The following is a 14,453-nucleotide window of genomic DNA, read 5'->3' on the forward strand; positions in this document are numbered from 1 at the left end:
TAGCTAGCCTTCTGATGAAATCCTTTCTTCTATTCTTTTAGTATAGTTTAAATGTAATATATATCATAAAATAATAAATCAAGCCTTCTGAAACATGGAGTCAGATCCTCCTCTCTTCCCTGATCCAAGAACCCCTGTGAACACGGTCACACTGGAGGTTTTGTTTTTACAGCCTGTGGTTACCCGTGCCTGGGGCAGGCAAGTGGCTGGAGTGCAAACAGCCCCTCAGGGCAAAGGATGATACCACAACTCGGGATGTTTACATTTCCCATCCAGTGGCAAGCATAAACCCTTTGCCTCATTAATCCATTGCAATCCATGAGAGTTGTTTTTTCCTCCCCCTAAATGAAATTGTCCATTTGGGATCCATTCATTTCCTCCTAACGGCCTCATGACAGTTCCACTGATGGAGTTTGCATCCAACTTTCTTTCTGAGTAGTGACAAGTCAGCCTGATGGATGCATGTGTGTAATTATTTTCTTGTGGTTTGATTTAATTAATGTTTAACCTCATCAAAGCCCTACAGCTGGAGCACTCTCCCTGCAGGAACTGCACACAGCAGAAGGATTTCCTCCTCTATGGAAAGGCCCTGAAAGGGTTTCTGAGTGCTATTCCTTCAGAAGGATGGGATAAACCATCCAAGCCTGATCCTCAGCCCAAGGGAAACAAATCTGGGATAAACTTTGCCTTGCTTTCCTTCCCTGCTCTGAGTGTGCATAAGCTGCTGCCCATTGCTCCTCATTAAATCTGATTTAGCCCTGAGTGTTTCAGCAGCTCTGGGAAAGGTGCTGTTTCCCCGAGTAGATTGACTTAAAAAAAAATAACAAAAACAAAACACCAAACTACACCACCCTCTCTATTTACAATGCCATATAACTTTATTTTGTCTAATGACTCTTTCATACAACCTTTCTCCCTAAACACTTCTGTGGAGTGAAGCACATTCAGAGCTTATAAATAATTGAGGGAGAGTGAGGATGGAGAGAGCTGAGGGTGAGAGGGGAGGGCTGGAAGGAAGAGATCTCTGCTGGGGGCTGGCAGACCTGGAGGGAGGGAGGGATGTTGCATTCCAGAGCGTTTATTGATCCTCAAATGCAGCCCCAGAGCATCCAGAATGGGGGAGCGATGCCCTGGGGACAGCAGCAGGGCAGGGGCTGAGGTTTGGCTGCTGCACCGTGCTGTGTGCCCAGCCCCGGTCTGGGAGGCGCTCAGAGAGGGGGTCTGGTGCCCTCTCCTGGGGCAGGGCTTTAAAAACACTCTGGGTTTGGGAAGAAATAACCCATAATGGTCCTTCTCCTGAGACGCCATGCGCTGCTCATCGGGATGTGCTGCCTGCTGGGGATGCAGCTCTTGTGCTGTGGAGGTCTTGGTTGTGCTCTGAGTTAGCCAAAGCTGCCTGAGGGAGGAGAGATGAGGCTCAGCCGGGCTCATCTATGGTTCCTGCTTTTGCCAGGGCACCTCTGCTTTCACCTTGCCCTGTCTGACTGCCCTGTGGTGCCTGTGGAGCATCACATTTTGCTGGTGAGGCTTTTCTGGAGTTCACCTGGGAGCTTTCACCTCACCTGAGTCGTAATATCGTGTCCAGCTCTTTGAGTTGTTCCTTGGTGAAAATAAAACCCTCCAGGCTGTGCAAGGGCTGCTGTCTGGGATCAGCATCATCCCAGATATTCACAGTGGCTCTGACACCTGGTTGTTGCACCTCCTGCACTGGTGGGGTGTTTTGGGTGGAGACAGAAGGAAAAAGGAAGATTGGGGAGGAGGAAGAGTTTCCTCAGCTGTATGTGAAGCCAGGTGTGAACACACCCTGCCACAGGGTGCTTTGTTTTAAAGGCCTTTTTTCTTTATACTTTCATGGTTTTGGGGTTAACTGAGTAAGTTTCAAAAGAAAATGTTTGCGTATTTATTTATTTATTTCTCTTTAAATCTGCATCTAATTTATCTTTCTCTGACCACATTTGATTTTTTTTTTAATGTCAGTTTTCTGGTGTTCTTTTCAGGGTTAAAGTAATTGAACTGAGAATTTCCACTTAGCTAATTGCATTGCCCTGCCAGCACTTCCTAGTGCTGTGCCGGGGAGGGCATTCCTCACCCAGATTTTCCTAGGAAGCCTGGGAACACAGGGCCTTGTTGAGCCCCCAGAAAGCAATATTGTATGGAGTGAATGAACATGGAATGGGGTGAACCCAATGTGGTCGATGAGGGAAGTTGTGGGTCTTTAATTCTGTGATAGTTACAGGGATTTGCCCTTTTTCTGGAGTAAAATGAAGCAGAGAATCATTTTTCCATTGATAGTGGCTGCAGGGTAGAGGGATCACAAAGATGTCACCCAAGGTGGCACTGCTGGGGACAAAACTAAGCTTCCACTTCCATTATAACATCCAACTTTGCAGGATTAAGTAGCTGAGGTCAGCTTGGCCTCAGATAGGAGTTATCCAAACAACTACTGTTACTTATTTCTTTATTTTTACTCAGTTTTGATTCCTTTTACATCTACAGCTCTTTCCCTGAGATGTTCTGCGACCTCCTGGCTTCAGGGAAAGGATTAAAAATGTCATGTTTGTTCTTTATGTCCTCTTTAAAGACAAAAATCTCACTTTTAAAAATATCCAAAATATCCACGTGGCTTCAGCTAACAAAAAGTCGTTGGGGATGACTCTGGTTCCTGAATTTTATTTCCTTATCCCCACTCTGCATTAACGGGACCGTCTTTAATTACACCATAACGAGGTGTTTGCCTTGGCACCATGCCTTGCTCCCCACTAAATTAATGCCACACTCAAAACAAGCACCCTGCCCTGGCTCCTGCCTGAGCTGAGATCTATTTGAAGGGATTAACGAGCTTGTAAATCTGCAAACAGGATTAGAAACAAGAGCATCTTCCTGGAGCTCCCCTGCCCCACTGCCTGCTGAACCAGCTGGGCAGGAGATGGGTTGGGTGAGGAAGGGGAGCTTTGTTTTTTCTCCAGTCTCAAAAGCAGGAGTAAACTGGGTGTAAAGAGGGAGTATCTCCCTGTGAGAGCTGCTGGAGAGGGTTGTCAGTGCATTACTGATATCCAGCCCTTCAAAATTGCCATTTCCCTGTTCTCTGTCTGTAAAGCATCTTATTCCAGTTTGTAACTGATGGCAGTGATTAGGGTCTTTTAGTTTTCTGATACTGGGTGTTTTTCTCCCTGTTTTGGAAGGAAAGGAAATGCTGACCAGGCAGGACTGCTTGGCTTTACCTGGATGCTGTCCTTGTTTATCAGTAATTGCTCATGAGCATCCTTGGCCCCATCGTGATTATTCTCAGGCCCGTGCCCTGGTGAGCAGCCTGTGACCAAGGCTGGTAATGGACGTGGAAAAGGAGGCATTGCCCCAGTTGTAAATGTCTCACTGGGCTAATTTAGTCAGATTTTGGGGCCAGTTAAACATGAAATCATGTTCTTGGCAGGATTACTTGTGGATTAGTGTCCCTGTGTCCTCCAGATTGGGTTCTGAGATGCTCAAAACCACCGCCAAGATGTGGTCCAGCATCCTCGATGGCACCAAGGTGTAAAAGCACATCCTTGGTGCGTGCCCCAGGCTGGCGTTGCCAGGCTGACCTCTGGCACTGCATGTTGGGTCAGAGGAGACGTTTCCTCCGCAGGCTGGGGCCCCGCGCCGGGTCTCACAACTGCTGTATTTATACATCCTGCTCAGTGCTGGGTAATCAGAAAATGCAATATCGCTGTCACCAGCTCTCTGAAGACATCCAGCCTGAGTAATTTAACATGTCAGCTCCATCCATCACGGGCACGCAGCCGGCACACAAACGCACAGTGGCCGGAGGGGGCTGGGCCGTGGCCGGCAGAGCAGCTGCTGCCTGTGCCAGCTGCCCGCTCACCTCACAGGGCTGCGTGAAACATCACTCGGGTTTAAAATTTTAAACGTTTAATAGTAATAAAATGGTTATAAAAATAGCAATACAATTAGAGTAATAATAATTCGGACAGTTTGAATTAGGACAATGTGAGACAATAGAAACAAAGAGTTATGGATGTCCGGGTACCTTTTTCTGGGCAGCATGAGCCCGAAAGAGCCCAAAAAAGGACACACGTTAAGAGAGGATTAACCCTTAAAAACGATAGCCTGCTGCATATTCATATATCTCATACATGATGCATAAATTCCATTCAAACACAGGATTCTGTCTGGTCAGAATCAACTTTTTCCTCTGAATCCTAACAGCACCTTCGAGGCTCGAAGAAGTTCGTTTCTTCTGATAAGAGGGAAATAAATTCTTTTTCTCTGAAAGATTTAGGTGTCCAGTGGCTGCTATCTTGCTACAAGTCCCTTCTTTACAAAAAAAAAGTATCCTCCATAGCATAGTTTCTATTTTAACATTTTGTTATAACCTAAAACTCTATTTAACACACTACTTAAGAGAATTAATACAGCATCACTTTCTTACACAACACATATAATATTAATTTTAATATTTGAGAAAAGCCAATCATACAATATGCATTTTTCATAGGTGTGACAGCACACAGAGCACCACAGGGCTCCCTCTGTCCACTCCAGCCATCTGCCTGTGCAAAAAAGGGCCAGCTCTGGTGCATAGGGAGGTGACAGAGGGATGTGCCATGTCCTACCTGCACAGGCAGCATCCAGGTGCCTCTGCCAGGCAGGGGCAAGGGCTGTGCTGTGTCACAGACATCTTTTATGAAAAATCCTTTCCTTAGGATTTTTCCTCCTGAGAAGCTGGGAGGCCTCAGGAACAAAATGTAAACAATGGTTATCTGCTGCTGTGGAATGCAACAGGTGCATCTATGATTGGTCTCATGTGGTTGTTTCTAATTAATGGCCAATGACAAGTCAGCTGGCTCAGACTCTCTGTCCAAGACACAAGTCTTTGTTATTCATTGCATTCTTTTTCTATTCTTAGCCAGCCTTCTGATGAAATCCTTTCTTCTATTCTTTTAGGATAGTTTTAATATAATATATATCATAAAATAATAAATCAAGCCTTGTGAAACATGGAGTCAGACCCTCATCTCTTCCCTCATCCTCGGTCCCCTGTGAATGCTGTCAGAGTGCCGAGCTCTCAGCAGTGGAGGGACTCTCCCATAGCTGGTGTCTGTCCCCAGCCCTGGCCCCTGCAGCAGGCCCTGCTCAGTGACAAGGGGATTTGCAGCAGGGCTGCAGCCCTGGCTGGTTGCCCATGGGCCTGCGTTAGAAGCCCAGGTTAATTAAGATTTTCCTCACTCATGCAAATAAGCTTTATTGGCTTTACCGCTCTGCTGTGTCTCTCAAACCCCTTGGCGTGGGTGTATCATGGCTCTGGCTGTTTTTTGTGGTGTTTGTGGTTGATGATGGGTCATGGTTTGGCATCTTTAACCCCCCCAGCCGCCTGCCCAAGCCCTAAATGCTGCTGTGTGCAAGCACTGACCCTCCCTGCTGCTCCCAGGGGCAAAGGAGCCAACAGAGCCCCTTCCTGCCCTGCTGCTGGCGCTGCCCTGAGGGCACTGCTCGGCCAGGGCAGGGCATGGCCAGGGCAGGAGCCACGTGCCGAGCTCCTGGCGTCCCTCTGGCTCCTGCCAGCCTCCTCTCATCGCCGTGATTGAGCATTTCAGAGGGCAGAAGGCACCGCTCATTTTCTGTTCTCCTGCCAAGAAATGGGGAAATTGCGCTGCTGCCTAGAATAAAAGATTTTTTAAAAACAGTAAAATATTTTAATGGCAGTTTAAAGGGCCACTGTCAACCCCCAGAGGCCTCTTTTCTTTAAGCTCTGCAAAGATTGAAGGACTTGTGCCAATTAGTCTGTGGTGCTTTTCTAAGTATCCATTGCTTCTTGGTGGGTCTGGGGATGGAGCCAGCTGGGCTCCTGCTGCATCCCACACCAGATCTGGAGAGGAGGAGGCTGGGTGAACCACAGGCCAGCCCTGCTCCTGTCAGTCCTGACTGCTGCTGTCACAGCAAACTGGGGGAGCAAATGGGGCAGATTGGGTGCTGAGGAGCAGAAAAGACCCTCAGGGGGGTCCTGGTGCCCCCCAAGGGCTGTATTCCCCCTGTACCATTTGTCCTTGCTGGGTTTGCTAAATTTCACTGCATTTCACCATGCAGCTGTCCTTGGGGAGAGCAGCTGTCACACTCAGGGGTTTTCTTTGTAACTCCCTTGAAATACATTTGTGTTTCCATTTCTGAGGGTAGAAAGTGTCTTCTTACATTCACATCACTAAAGTCACTGTGGGGTCTTGATTTTTGACGAAATCATGAATGGTAAAAGTTCCTGATCACTACTGGTGACCCTAAGCATGAAATAATGAATGGTAAAATGAAATAATGAATGGTAAAAGTTCCTGATCACTACTGGTGACCCCAAGCATGAAATAATGAATGGTAAAATGAAATAATGAATGGTAAAAGTTCCTGATCACTACTGGTGACCCCAAGCAAAGAACCTTAGCAAGGAGTGCAGGTTGCTGGCAAAATCCCCAGCTCTGCTGAGGAGCTCCTGGCTCCACCTGCTCCTGAGCATCCCAGCTGCCAGGGCTGATGTTTTCCTCTCTATTGCCTGCAGGTGGGATCGGGTTTGGACGTGCCAAAGGCAACTCTGGCTCGGAGGCAGACGATGAAACCCAGCTCACCTTCTACACGGAGCAGTACCGGAGCCGGAGGCGAAGCAAAGGTACAAAAGTCACGGTCACAGCTGTGACTGCACACTGCTGTCAGGGGAAAAGAAATGTTTGGCTGTCCCATGGGTGATGGTGTCTGATACTGCCTGAGTCTAAAGGACAGCCACGCCAGTCTGTGGTGGTGTGGACATCCCAAGATGTGCTGTTTGTGTGATGCAGCACCGTGCAGGAGCCATAAATCCCATTTCCCATAAATCCTGTTTCTCAGTGATGTTGCTGAGCTTCTGGGTTTCTTTGATGGTTTCTAATATCAGTTACCCTCCACTTGCCCTGGCACTTCCCCAAAGCTGCACCACTGGGGAGTGGTTGTGTCTGTCCTCATCTTGGCACCAGTGCAGGTGTCAGGGATGGTTACCCTGGCAATTCTTTGCTCCAAACTCCTGTTTTCTGCCCTTTATTTCCCATGCAAAACATTCATTGGATGAAAATTGCCCAGCCTTCCACTTGGCACAAAGGCAATTAAAAAGAACAAATTCAAAACGAGAGTTGGGGCAGGGATTTGTAGACCCAAGTCCCTTTAGGCTCTTTTGTGAGTTAGAGAAGCCAAGAAACTGAAATATCATCTGGAGTTTGAAATTACTGTCCGCATTTCCTCTCATCACATCACATCACATCACACCGTATCGGTTTTTTTGTCATTTTTTTCGGGACGCTCAGCCCGAGCCGTTTGGTGGAGGAGAGGACGAGTTCTGCTGCTGCTGCTGCTGCTGGGTTTGAAAAATCACTGTCGGGAAATAACTCCGTTGGGAAGCAATTTAAAAATTGCACAGTGGGTCTGCTCCCTCCATTTGTTTTGTGCAGGGAGCCGGGCCCCGGCAGAGCGCGGCAGCCAGATAGATGCCGGCGCCCACCGCAGCAGCACGAGGCCCCATTTGTTTCCATGATGAGCCATTCCCATAAATGCTTCCAGTGTGTTTATTTGAATGTGAAATTGCCTCAACACCTCTGATCAGCTCGATGGTTGCGCACGGGAATAAGCTCATGCATGCACAGGGGTGTGCTGCAGTTGTTCCTGCTCAAAGGCTGGGCCTTCAATTTTATTATTCTGTTTTTTTTCTTTTTTCTTTTTTTAATGTGTTTTAGAACCAAGAGAAATCATCACCATGTTTAAAATGGCCTTTTGATGAAAAGGATGAGAGTATTTGCGAGTTCCTTACCTGTTGCGGTGCAAACACAGCTGTGTTCAGGGGAAAATGATAAAATCAGAATGCTAGAATGGCTAGGGTTGGAAGGGACCTTAAAATCACATTGTTCCACCTCCTGCTATGGTCAAGGACACCTTCCACTGTCCCAGGTTGCTCCAAGCCCTGTCTAACCTGGCCTTGGACACTTCCAGGGATCCAGGGGCAGCCACAGCTTCTCTGTGCAACTTGTGCCAGGGCATCCCCACTCCCATTGTCAAGAATTTTTTCCCAATAAGCTTAAACTTCCTTCTAACCCTGTCCTCTGTCAGTTTGAAGTCATTTCCCCTTGTTCTGTCATTCCATGTCCTTCTCCAGCTCCTTTCAGGTACTGGAAGGCTGCAGTTATTCACCTCTAAGCCTTCTCTTCTCCAGGCTGAGCAATCCCAACTCTCTCAGCTTTTCCTCACGGGAAAGGTGTTCCATCCCTCTGATCATCTTCATGCCTGTGTGACAGGATGAAGGAATTGTTATGTTGCAAACAGGAACAAAAGAAGCTGTCCCAAAACACTGCTGGTACAGGGATCAGATTTCCCAGGTGCTGGAGTAGCTTTTTCAGTGACTTATTCAGGAGTACTGGGCAGGCTGTGGCAGCCCTTGGGTACTTTGGAAAAGTCACTGAAGTTTGGGGTTTTTTCAGCTTCCACTAGGGAAAGGGGTGATAGGGCACAGGGAAGGTATGGAAAACTGTGTTTTAATGAGAGGCAGATAAATCTTTGCAAGGCTGCCTTGATGCCATTCCCCTTGAGGTCAGCTGCTCTGCAAGCCTCTTGAAAAAGCCTCATACTGGATGTCGGGTACAAAGATATTTTTATTGACGTCTGTGTTGGTTTTTGGTTGTTGGTTTTAGCTTCCTTGTAGGGCAAATATAAAGGAGCAGATGAATGGGAAGAATTCCTTTCTTTCCCAGTGAATAAGCTGTTGTTCACCTGGGCAGCTTTGATGGCTGGGTTTGAAGGGAATTCAGGAGGCAGAGCTGCCTCGCGCCGTCGCACAGGGCTGCCTGTTAGATCTGCCTTAGTGTTTGAGCAATGCTGTGAGAACCTGGTTTGTTCATGTTCACTGGGGGCTAACTGAGGGAATTGTCTTGCATAAAGTCCCCATTGTACTTCCCCTCCTGCCTGGATAAATTTGGCCATCGCTGCATCCTTGAAAGGAATTTTCCATTATCCTTTCATTGACTCTCCTCTCCCTCATGGAAGCAGAGCAATAGCGTAGTGGGAAGTCGTAGCACCGAACTCATAATTACAAGTTCAGCCAAGATCCATAATTGGACAGGATTGTAACTCTAATAGAGAAGGATGCATCGTCAGATACAGTTAATTCTTACAATGATCTTCCCCTATCGATTTCGCCAGGCTCGCGTGTCGTTGCAGGTGCCTTTGGGTAGTTATCAGGTCCAAGGAGAGGGATTCCTTGGGGTTTCTCTCCTCGGATAAGATTTTGTAGGATTGAGCCTAATTACTTGCACTGTCAAGGCATTGATCCCAGATGATGCCATAGGAAGTTTCCACTTAGGAGGTGTGCAGGTTTGCTTTTATTTGAGCTTGGTTAAGTGGCCTCCTGTGTCTCCTGGAGAAGGAGGACAGCAGGTTCTCTAGTGATTTGGCAAGGCAGATTAGAGAGACATTCCCACAGGACAATATTCAGCAAGGGAGAGTTTGTTCTGGCAGCTCAGGAGCAGCAGAGCCACTGGTACCTGGTTTTCAGTGCAGGAATACATGGAGAGGTAAGAGGCAGCACCTTCTGTGGTCACAGCATGCTGCACCACTCACCTTCCCAGCCTCCAGGGCTGTGGGATGCCCTTACACTGATGTTACCATGCCTTTGGTGTAGGGGGACACAGTATGGGTAATGTAGAATGTAATCTTATCCCCCAATGAGATGCAGCTGGACCCTATTACTAAAGATTAGGAGCAGGCCTGATCTCAACAGGCCACACCTGTAGCCAGTAGGAACAGTGGCATAAATGAGTGGATTGATGGGAAGAGAAGTCAGATAGCTGCTGCAAGGACCAAGAACAGGCAGTGTTTAGAGGAGCTGCCTGTGAGAAACATTGGGGAGGTATGGAATCCTTGCACCATAATGATAATAGAACTTTTATAGTAAATATATAAGACAACATTTTGGAAAGTTTCCAGAGAAATTATAGGGGTGAAGAGTGTAAGGAATAAAGCAGAGGAGATCTTCCCCTGGAGTCTTGGTCTTTGCTGTTGGGCTCAGCCCCATCTCTGGGATTTGAGCTGGGGGAGGCATTGCTGGTTTATGCAAGAAGTGCTCTGTTCACACCCAAATCTTCAGTGAGATACTCCTTCTCTTCACCACTGTCCCTGCCTGTGCCCACACCAGCTCCCCACTCTCCACTTTGACAGATCAGGGTGAGCTCTGCTCTGTGGCATGCATTCTCAAGGGAGCTGGAATTCAGATTGCTTTTCCAAGTGAAACAAGTCCCAGGGGAGGCTGTCAGGCTGTGTACAGCTCTGTGCTCAGAGGCTGAAGTGACCCTCAGCTGGGGCCAGGAATGTTGGATCTGCCTTAGTGTTTGAGCAATGCTGTGAGAACCTGGTTTGTTCATGTTCACTGGGGGCGAACTGAGGGAATTGTCTTGCATAAAGTCCCCATTGTACTACCCCAAGTAGGTTTGGTCTCCAAGAAGGTTTGCTCCTTCCTGCTGACCCTCAGCACCGACTCCTCGAGGATTTCCAGAAATCAGATTTTTCTTGCAACCTATTTACAACAGGATTGTGCACTGCGAGGCTGTGCTTGCTGTGGGGGCTGGCTCCCCTTTCCCATTCCCCTGGGAGTCCCAGGAGCTGTGGGAGCCTCTTTGCATTCTGGCTGTGGTGCACAGATGGCTCCTGTCCCCAGGGCTGTCATCTCACCTTCCACCAGTGCTGAGTCTCTGTGAGAGAGACCCTGACAGTGTTGGAAGGATGTGAATCCACATCCCCTGCTGGCCAGCAGGGCAGTATCAAAGCTTTGATGCTTCAGGGTGGGATGTGTTCAGTCAGTTTCCACTCTGAGCTTGAGAGGAAAATACTAGTAGCAAAAATCCCCCTAAAGCAGGGAGGCAGAGCCCTGTGCACAAACTCCACTGCTGCTCCATCCCTCTCATTCTGGGGTGGGGTTTGCCTTGTGCTCAGCAATGTATTCAGCTCCAGGTCTGACTGTGCAGCCCTGAGTTTCCCTGGTCACAGGCAGGATGTGACCTGGCTTTGGGATGCTCCTGCACCCCTGGGAAGGCAGGGCATGGCTTTGGGATGCTCCTGCACCCCAGGGAAGGCAGGGCATGGCTTTGGGATGCTCCTGCACCCCAGGGAAGGCAGGGCATGGCTTTGGTATGCTCCTGCACCCTGAGGAAGGCAGGGCATGGCTTTGGGATGATCCTCCTGCACCCAAGGGAAGGCAGGGCATAGCTTTGGGATGATCCTCCTGCACCCCTGGGAAGGCAGGGCATGGCTTTGGGATGCTCCTCAGCTGAGGTGTCTGTGAACAAGGCACCTGGCTGTTTCCACAGCACGCGGTGATGGTTTTGACAAATTAGCAGAGTTCAATTATGTACCTTGGATTGGTGTCAGCCCCGTGTGTGCGTGTGCTGGGCTGCCTGGAGGAGCCTTCTGAGGGCTGTTAGAGAAATGAGAAGCTGAGCTTTGATCTGCCTCTGTATTTGGTGGTTAAAACAAGGCCTTTTATAAGGGAATATTAGGTATTCGGAGTCTACTACGTATGAGGCAGCTTGGCTTTGATCCTCTCCCATCTCCAGAGGCAGCAGGCAGTTATTATTTCATGGGGAACTAAACGAGGTGCAGAATGAAATTTGGGCACTGCTCTCTCTGCTGCTGCCTCTGGCCTCGCTGGAGCTGAGGGAATGCTGCAGGCAGGACATCACCCCACGGTTCCATGCTCCTCAGGGAATTGCCTCCCTGCTCTGCCTTGGGCTTGGCTCGCCTTCAGACTGGGGGAGATGCTGCTGGCAGTCAAGGGGGGACAAAAGGGGACAAAGCAAACATGTCAGTTTGGGCTGCATCCAGGGCTATGAAGGAAAAATGGGTCTGTCTGTGTCTGGGGCTGTCTGTCTGCCCTTGGGGATGCTTCTCCCTTCCTGGCAGCCCTGTGCCCATCCCCTCCTCATGTGGTCAGCCCATGGCATGGACAGGTTAGGATTGCTTAGGGACACAGAGACTTTAGGATCCCTCAGGAAGGGACACAGAGACTTTAGGATTCCTCAGGAAGGGACACAGAGCCTTTAGGATTCTTTAGGAAGAGACGTAGGGACACAGAGCCTTTAGGATCTCTCAGGAAGGGACATAGAGCTGTCAGGATTCCTCAGGAAGGGACACAGAGCCCTTAGGATCCCTCAGGAAGGGACCCAGAACTGTAAGGATTACCAAGCAAGGGACACAGAGCCTTTAGGATCCCTCAGGAAGGGACACACAGCCGCTCTCTGCAGGGACAGACAGACAGGTCAGCCTGTGTGGTGCACACTCAGCTGGTTCATGGCTCGTGGAGCTGTGCTGGTCTTGGTGAGGCCAGGAAAGAGCAGCCCAGAGGGGACACCACAGCTCCCATGTGACCTGCAGATCCCCAATGTCAGGAATGAGTTGCCTTCATGATAAAAATCTTGTCTTTATGCCCCAGAGCACCAGGGTCCCTCCCTCCCAGCAGGCTGCACCACAGCCAGGCTCACACTGTGATGTCCAGGGCAGTGGGGGATGCTCCTTATTCCCAACCCTTCTCTGCTCTCCGTCATGGATGCTGCTTTTCCAGCCAGTGAACAAATGTGGTGCTTTTTCGTGATGGCTTATTTTGCCTTCAGAGCAATGAGGCACTGCAACAGCCCATAAAACCCATCCTGAGTCCCTCTGCATTGCTGCTGGACTCTGGCTGTGCAGGGAAGCTGGGCTGGGGCTGCTCCAGCCTCCTTTTTGCTCTTTTAATCACTGGTGGCTGTAGGTGTGTGTGACCGTGTTCACAGGGGTCTGAGGGTGAGGGAAGAGATGAGGATCTGACTCCATGTTGCAGAAGGCTTGATTTATTATTTTATGATATATATTATATTAAAACTATACTAAAACAATAGAAGAAAGGATTTCATCAGAGGGCTAGCTAAGAATAGAATAGCAAAGAATGATAACAAAGGTTTGTGGCTGGGACAGAGAGTCTGAGCCAGCTGGGCTGTGATTGGCCATTAATTAGAAACAACCACATGAGACCAATCCCAGATGCACCTGTTGCATTCCAGAGCAGCAGATAATCATTGTTTACATTTTGCTCCTGAGGCCTCCCAGCTTCTCAGGAGGAAAAATCCTGAGGAAAGGATTTTCCATAAAAGGTATCTGTGACAGGTGTGGGGGTTCACTCCTGCCCCTGCCCCTTCCAGGGGCACTGAGCTGCTGGCAGCTGGAGCTGGGCAGCACCAGGGGCTGCAGGTAAATGCTGCTGGAGCTGCAGGCGCTTTCACTTCCCTGGACTGCGCTGGAGATAAAGCCTTTTACATCTGTTCCTGGAGGCAGCGCGGGTCTCCCCATTTATTTATTTATTTTCCGATTGTATCTGATACAGCCTCAGCGAGTAATTGAGTGTTTGAGAGTGAAAAATTATCTCTCCGGCTTGGCCCTTATCTTGACAGCAAAGCAGCACTTTTAATTTAATTTTGTTCAGAGCATGTGGGTAACAAATTTCACTAATCGCTCTGCTGTCGCCCTCCGCATGGTAACGAGCCTCTTGTTTCCCAGGAAGCTGAACATAAACATGGAGCTGGATGCAGGCAGGAGGGGGGAGAGGGCTGGAGCTGCTTGGAAAATGAAGATGCTTTTGGTTGTGGATTCATGTGGCAGCGTGGATTTGTCTGCTGGCTGCAGAGGGTGGTGGATGTCGCGCGTGATGTTCGGCTGTAGGGGGAAACTGAGGCACGGAGGGGTGTGCCCCGAGCATGGGGAGCTGTTGCAGAGCAGAGATTTGTGTTCTCATCCCGTTCTGCCAGTTTGCATCTATTCCAATAATAATGGATGGAGGCAAATGATGATTTGGGACTTTTTTTTTTTGAGGCTGCAGCCCAATTCCCCAATCCCAGCTCAGCCTGCAGGGTGACAGTGGGACAGCAGGCAGTGTGGTGAAGGTCCAGCCAGGATGAATAATTCCTTGAGTCCTTGGGACATCTCCTGCCAGGTCCTGAGCCCTCCCTGCCACCCTGGCCTCCTCCTCATTTCTAAAATCAATTTATCTGTCTGCCCAGCCCTCACTTGCTGAGCACAATCCTCCCTGGGCTGTGACTCAACACAAACTATTTCATAGATAATGATTACTTTTTTCCCCCCCTTTTTCCTGTAGGAATAATGTTTTTGCTACACTGTATTGAAAATTGCTTTCCCTTCTTCTCCTTAAAATGAAACCTTCCACTCAGATTTGCCTTTGTGCTTGTATATTGTAAAATTGGGACTCATTTGGAGTGTAAAACAAAAAAAAAAAAAGATCGGACCTTAATTCCAGGAGAAGTGCTTTCATTGATTTTCATGAAAGAAAATTCCAGTGCAGGCAATATCTACCTTTAAATATGTAGCTGTTTCTTTAATGTGATTTTATCTCAACCAATTCAGCACTGAGAACATGAAAGCAA

General features: G+C 48.6%; 1 protein-coding gene across 1 annotated transcript in view; it reads left to right on the plus strand.

The window, feature by feature from the left end:
- Positions 1 to 14,453, plus strand: part of ASTN2 (astrotactin 2) — a 357,490-nt gene that overhangs the window by 107,641 nt on the left and 235,396 nt on the right. The window contains exon 5 of the mRNA XM_054283890.1: positions 6,542 to 6,649. Coding sequence (XP_054139865.1) covers positions 6,542 to 6,649 — 108 coding nt within the window. The remainder of the gene's footprint in view (positions 1 to 6,541; positions 6,650 to 14,453) is intronic.

This window comes from Melozone crissalis, unplaced genomic scaffold (assembly GCF_028551555.1).
Source record: "Melozone crissalis strain CALT ecotype California unplaced genomic scaffold, PUWL_Pcris_2 ptg000041l_1, whole genome shotgun sequence".
NCBI classification, from domain to species: domain Eukaryota; kingdom Metazoa; phylum Chordata; class Aves; order Passeriformes; family Passerellidae; genus Melozone; species Melozone crissalis.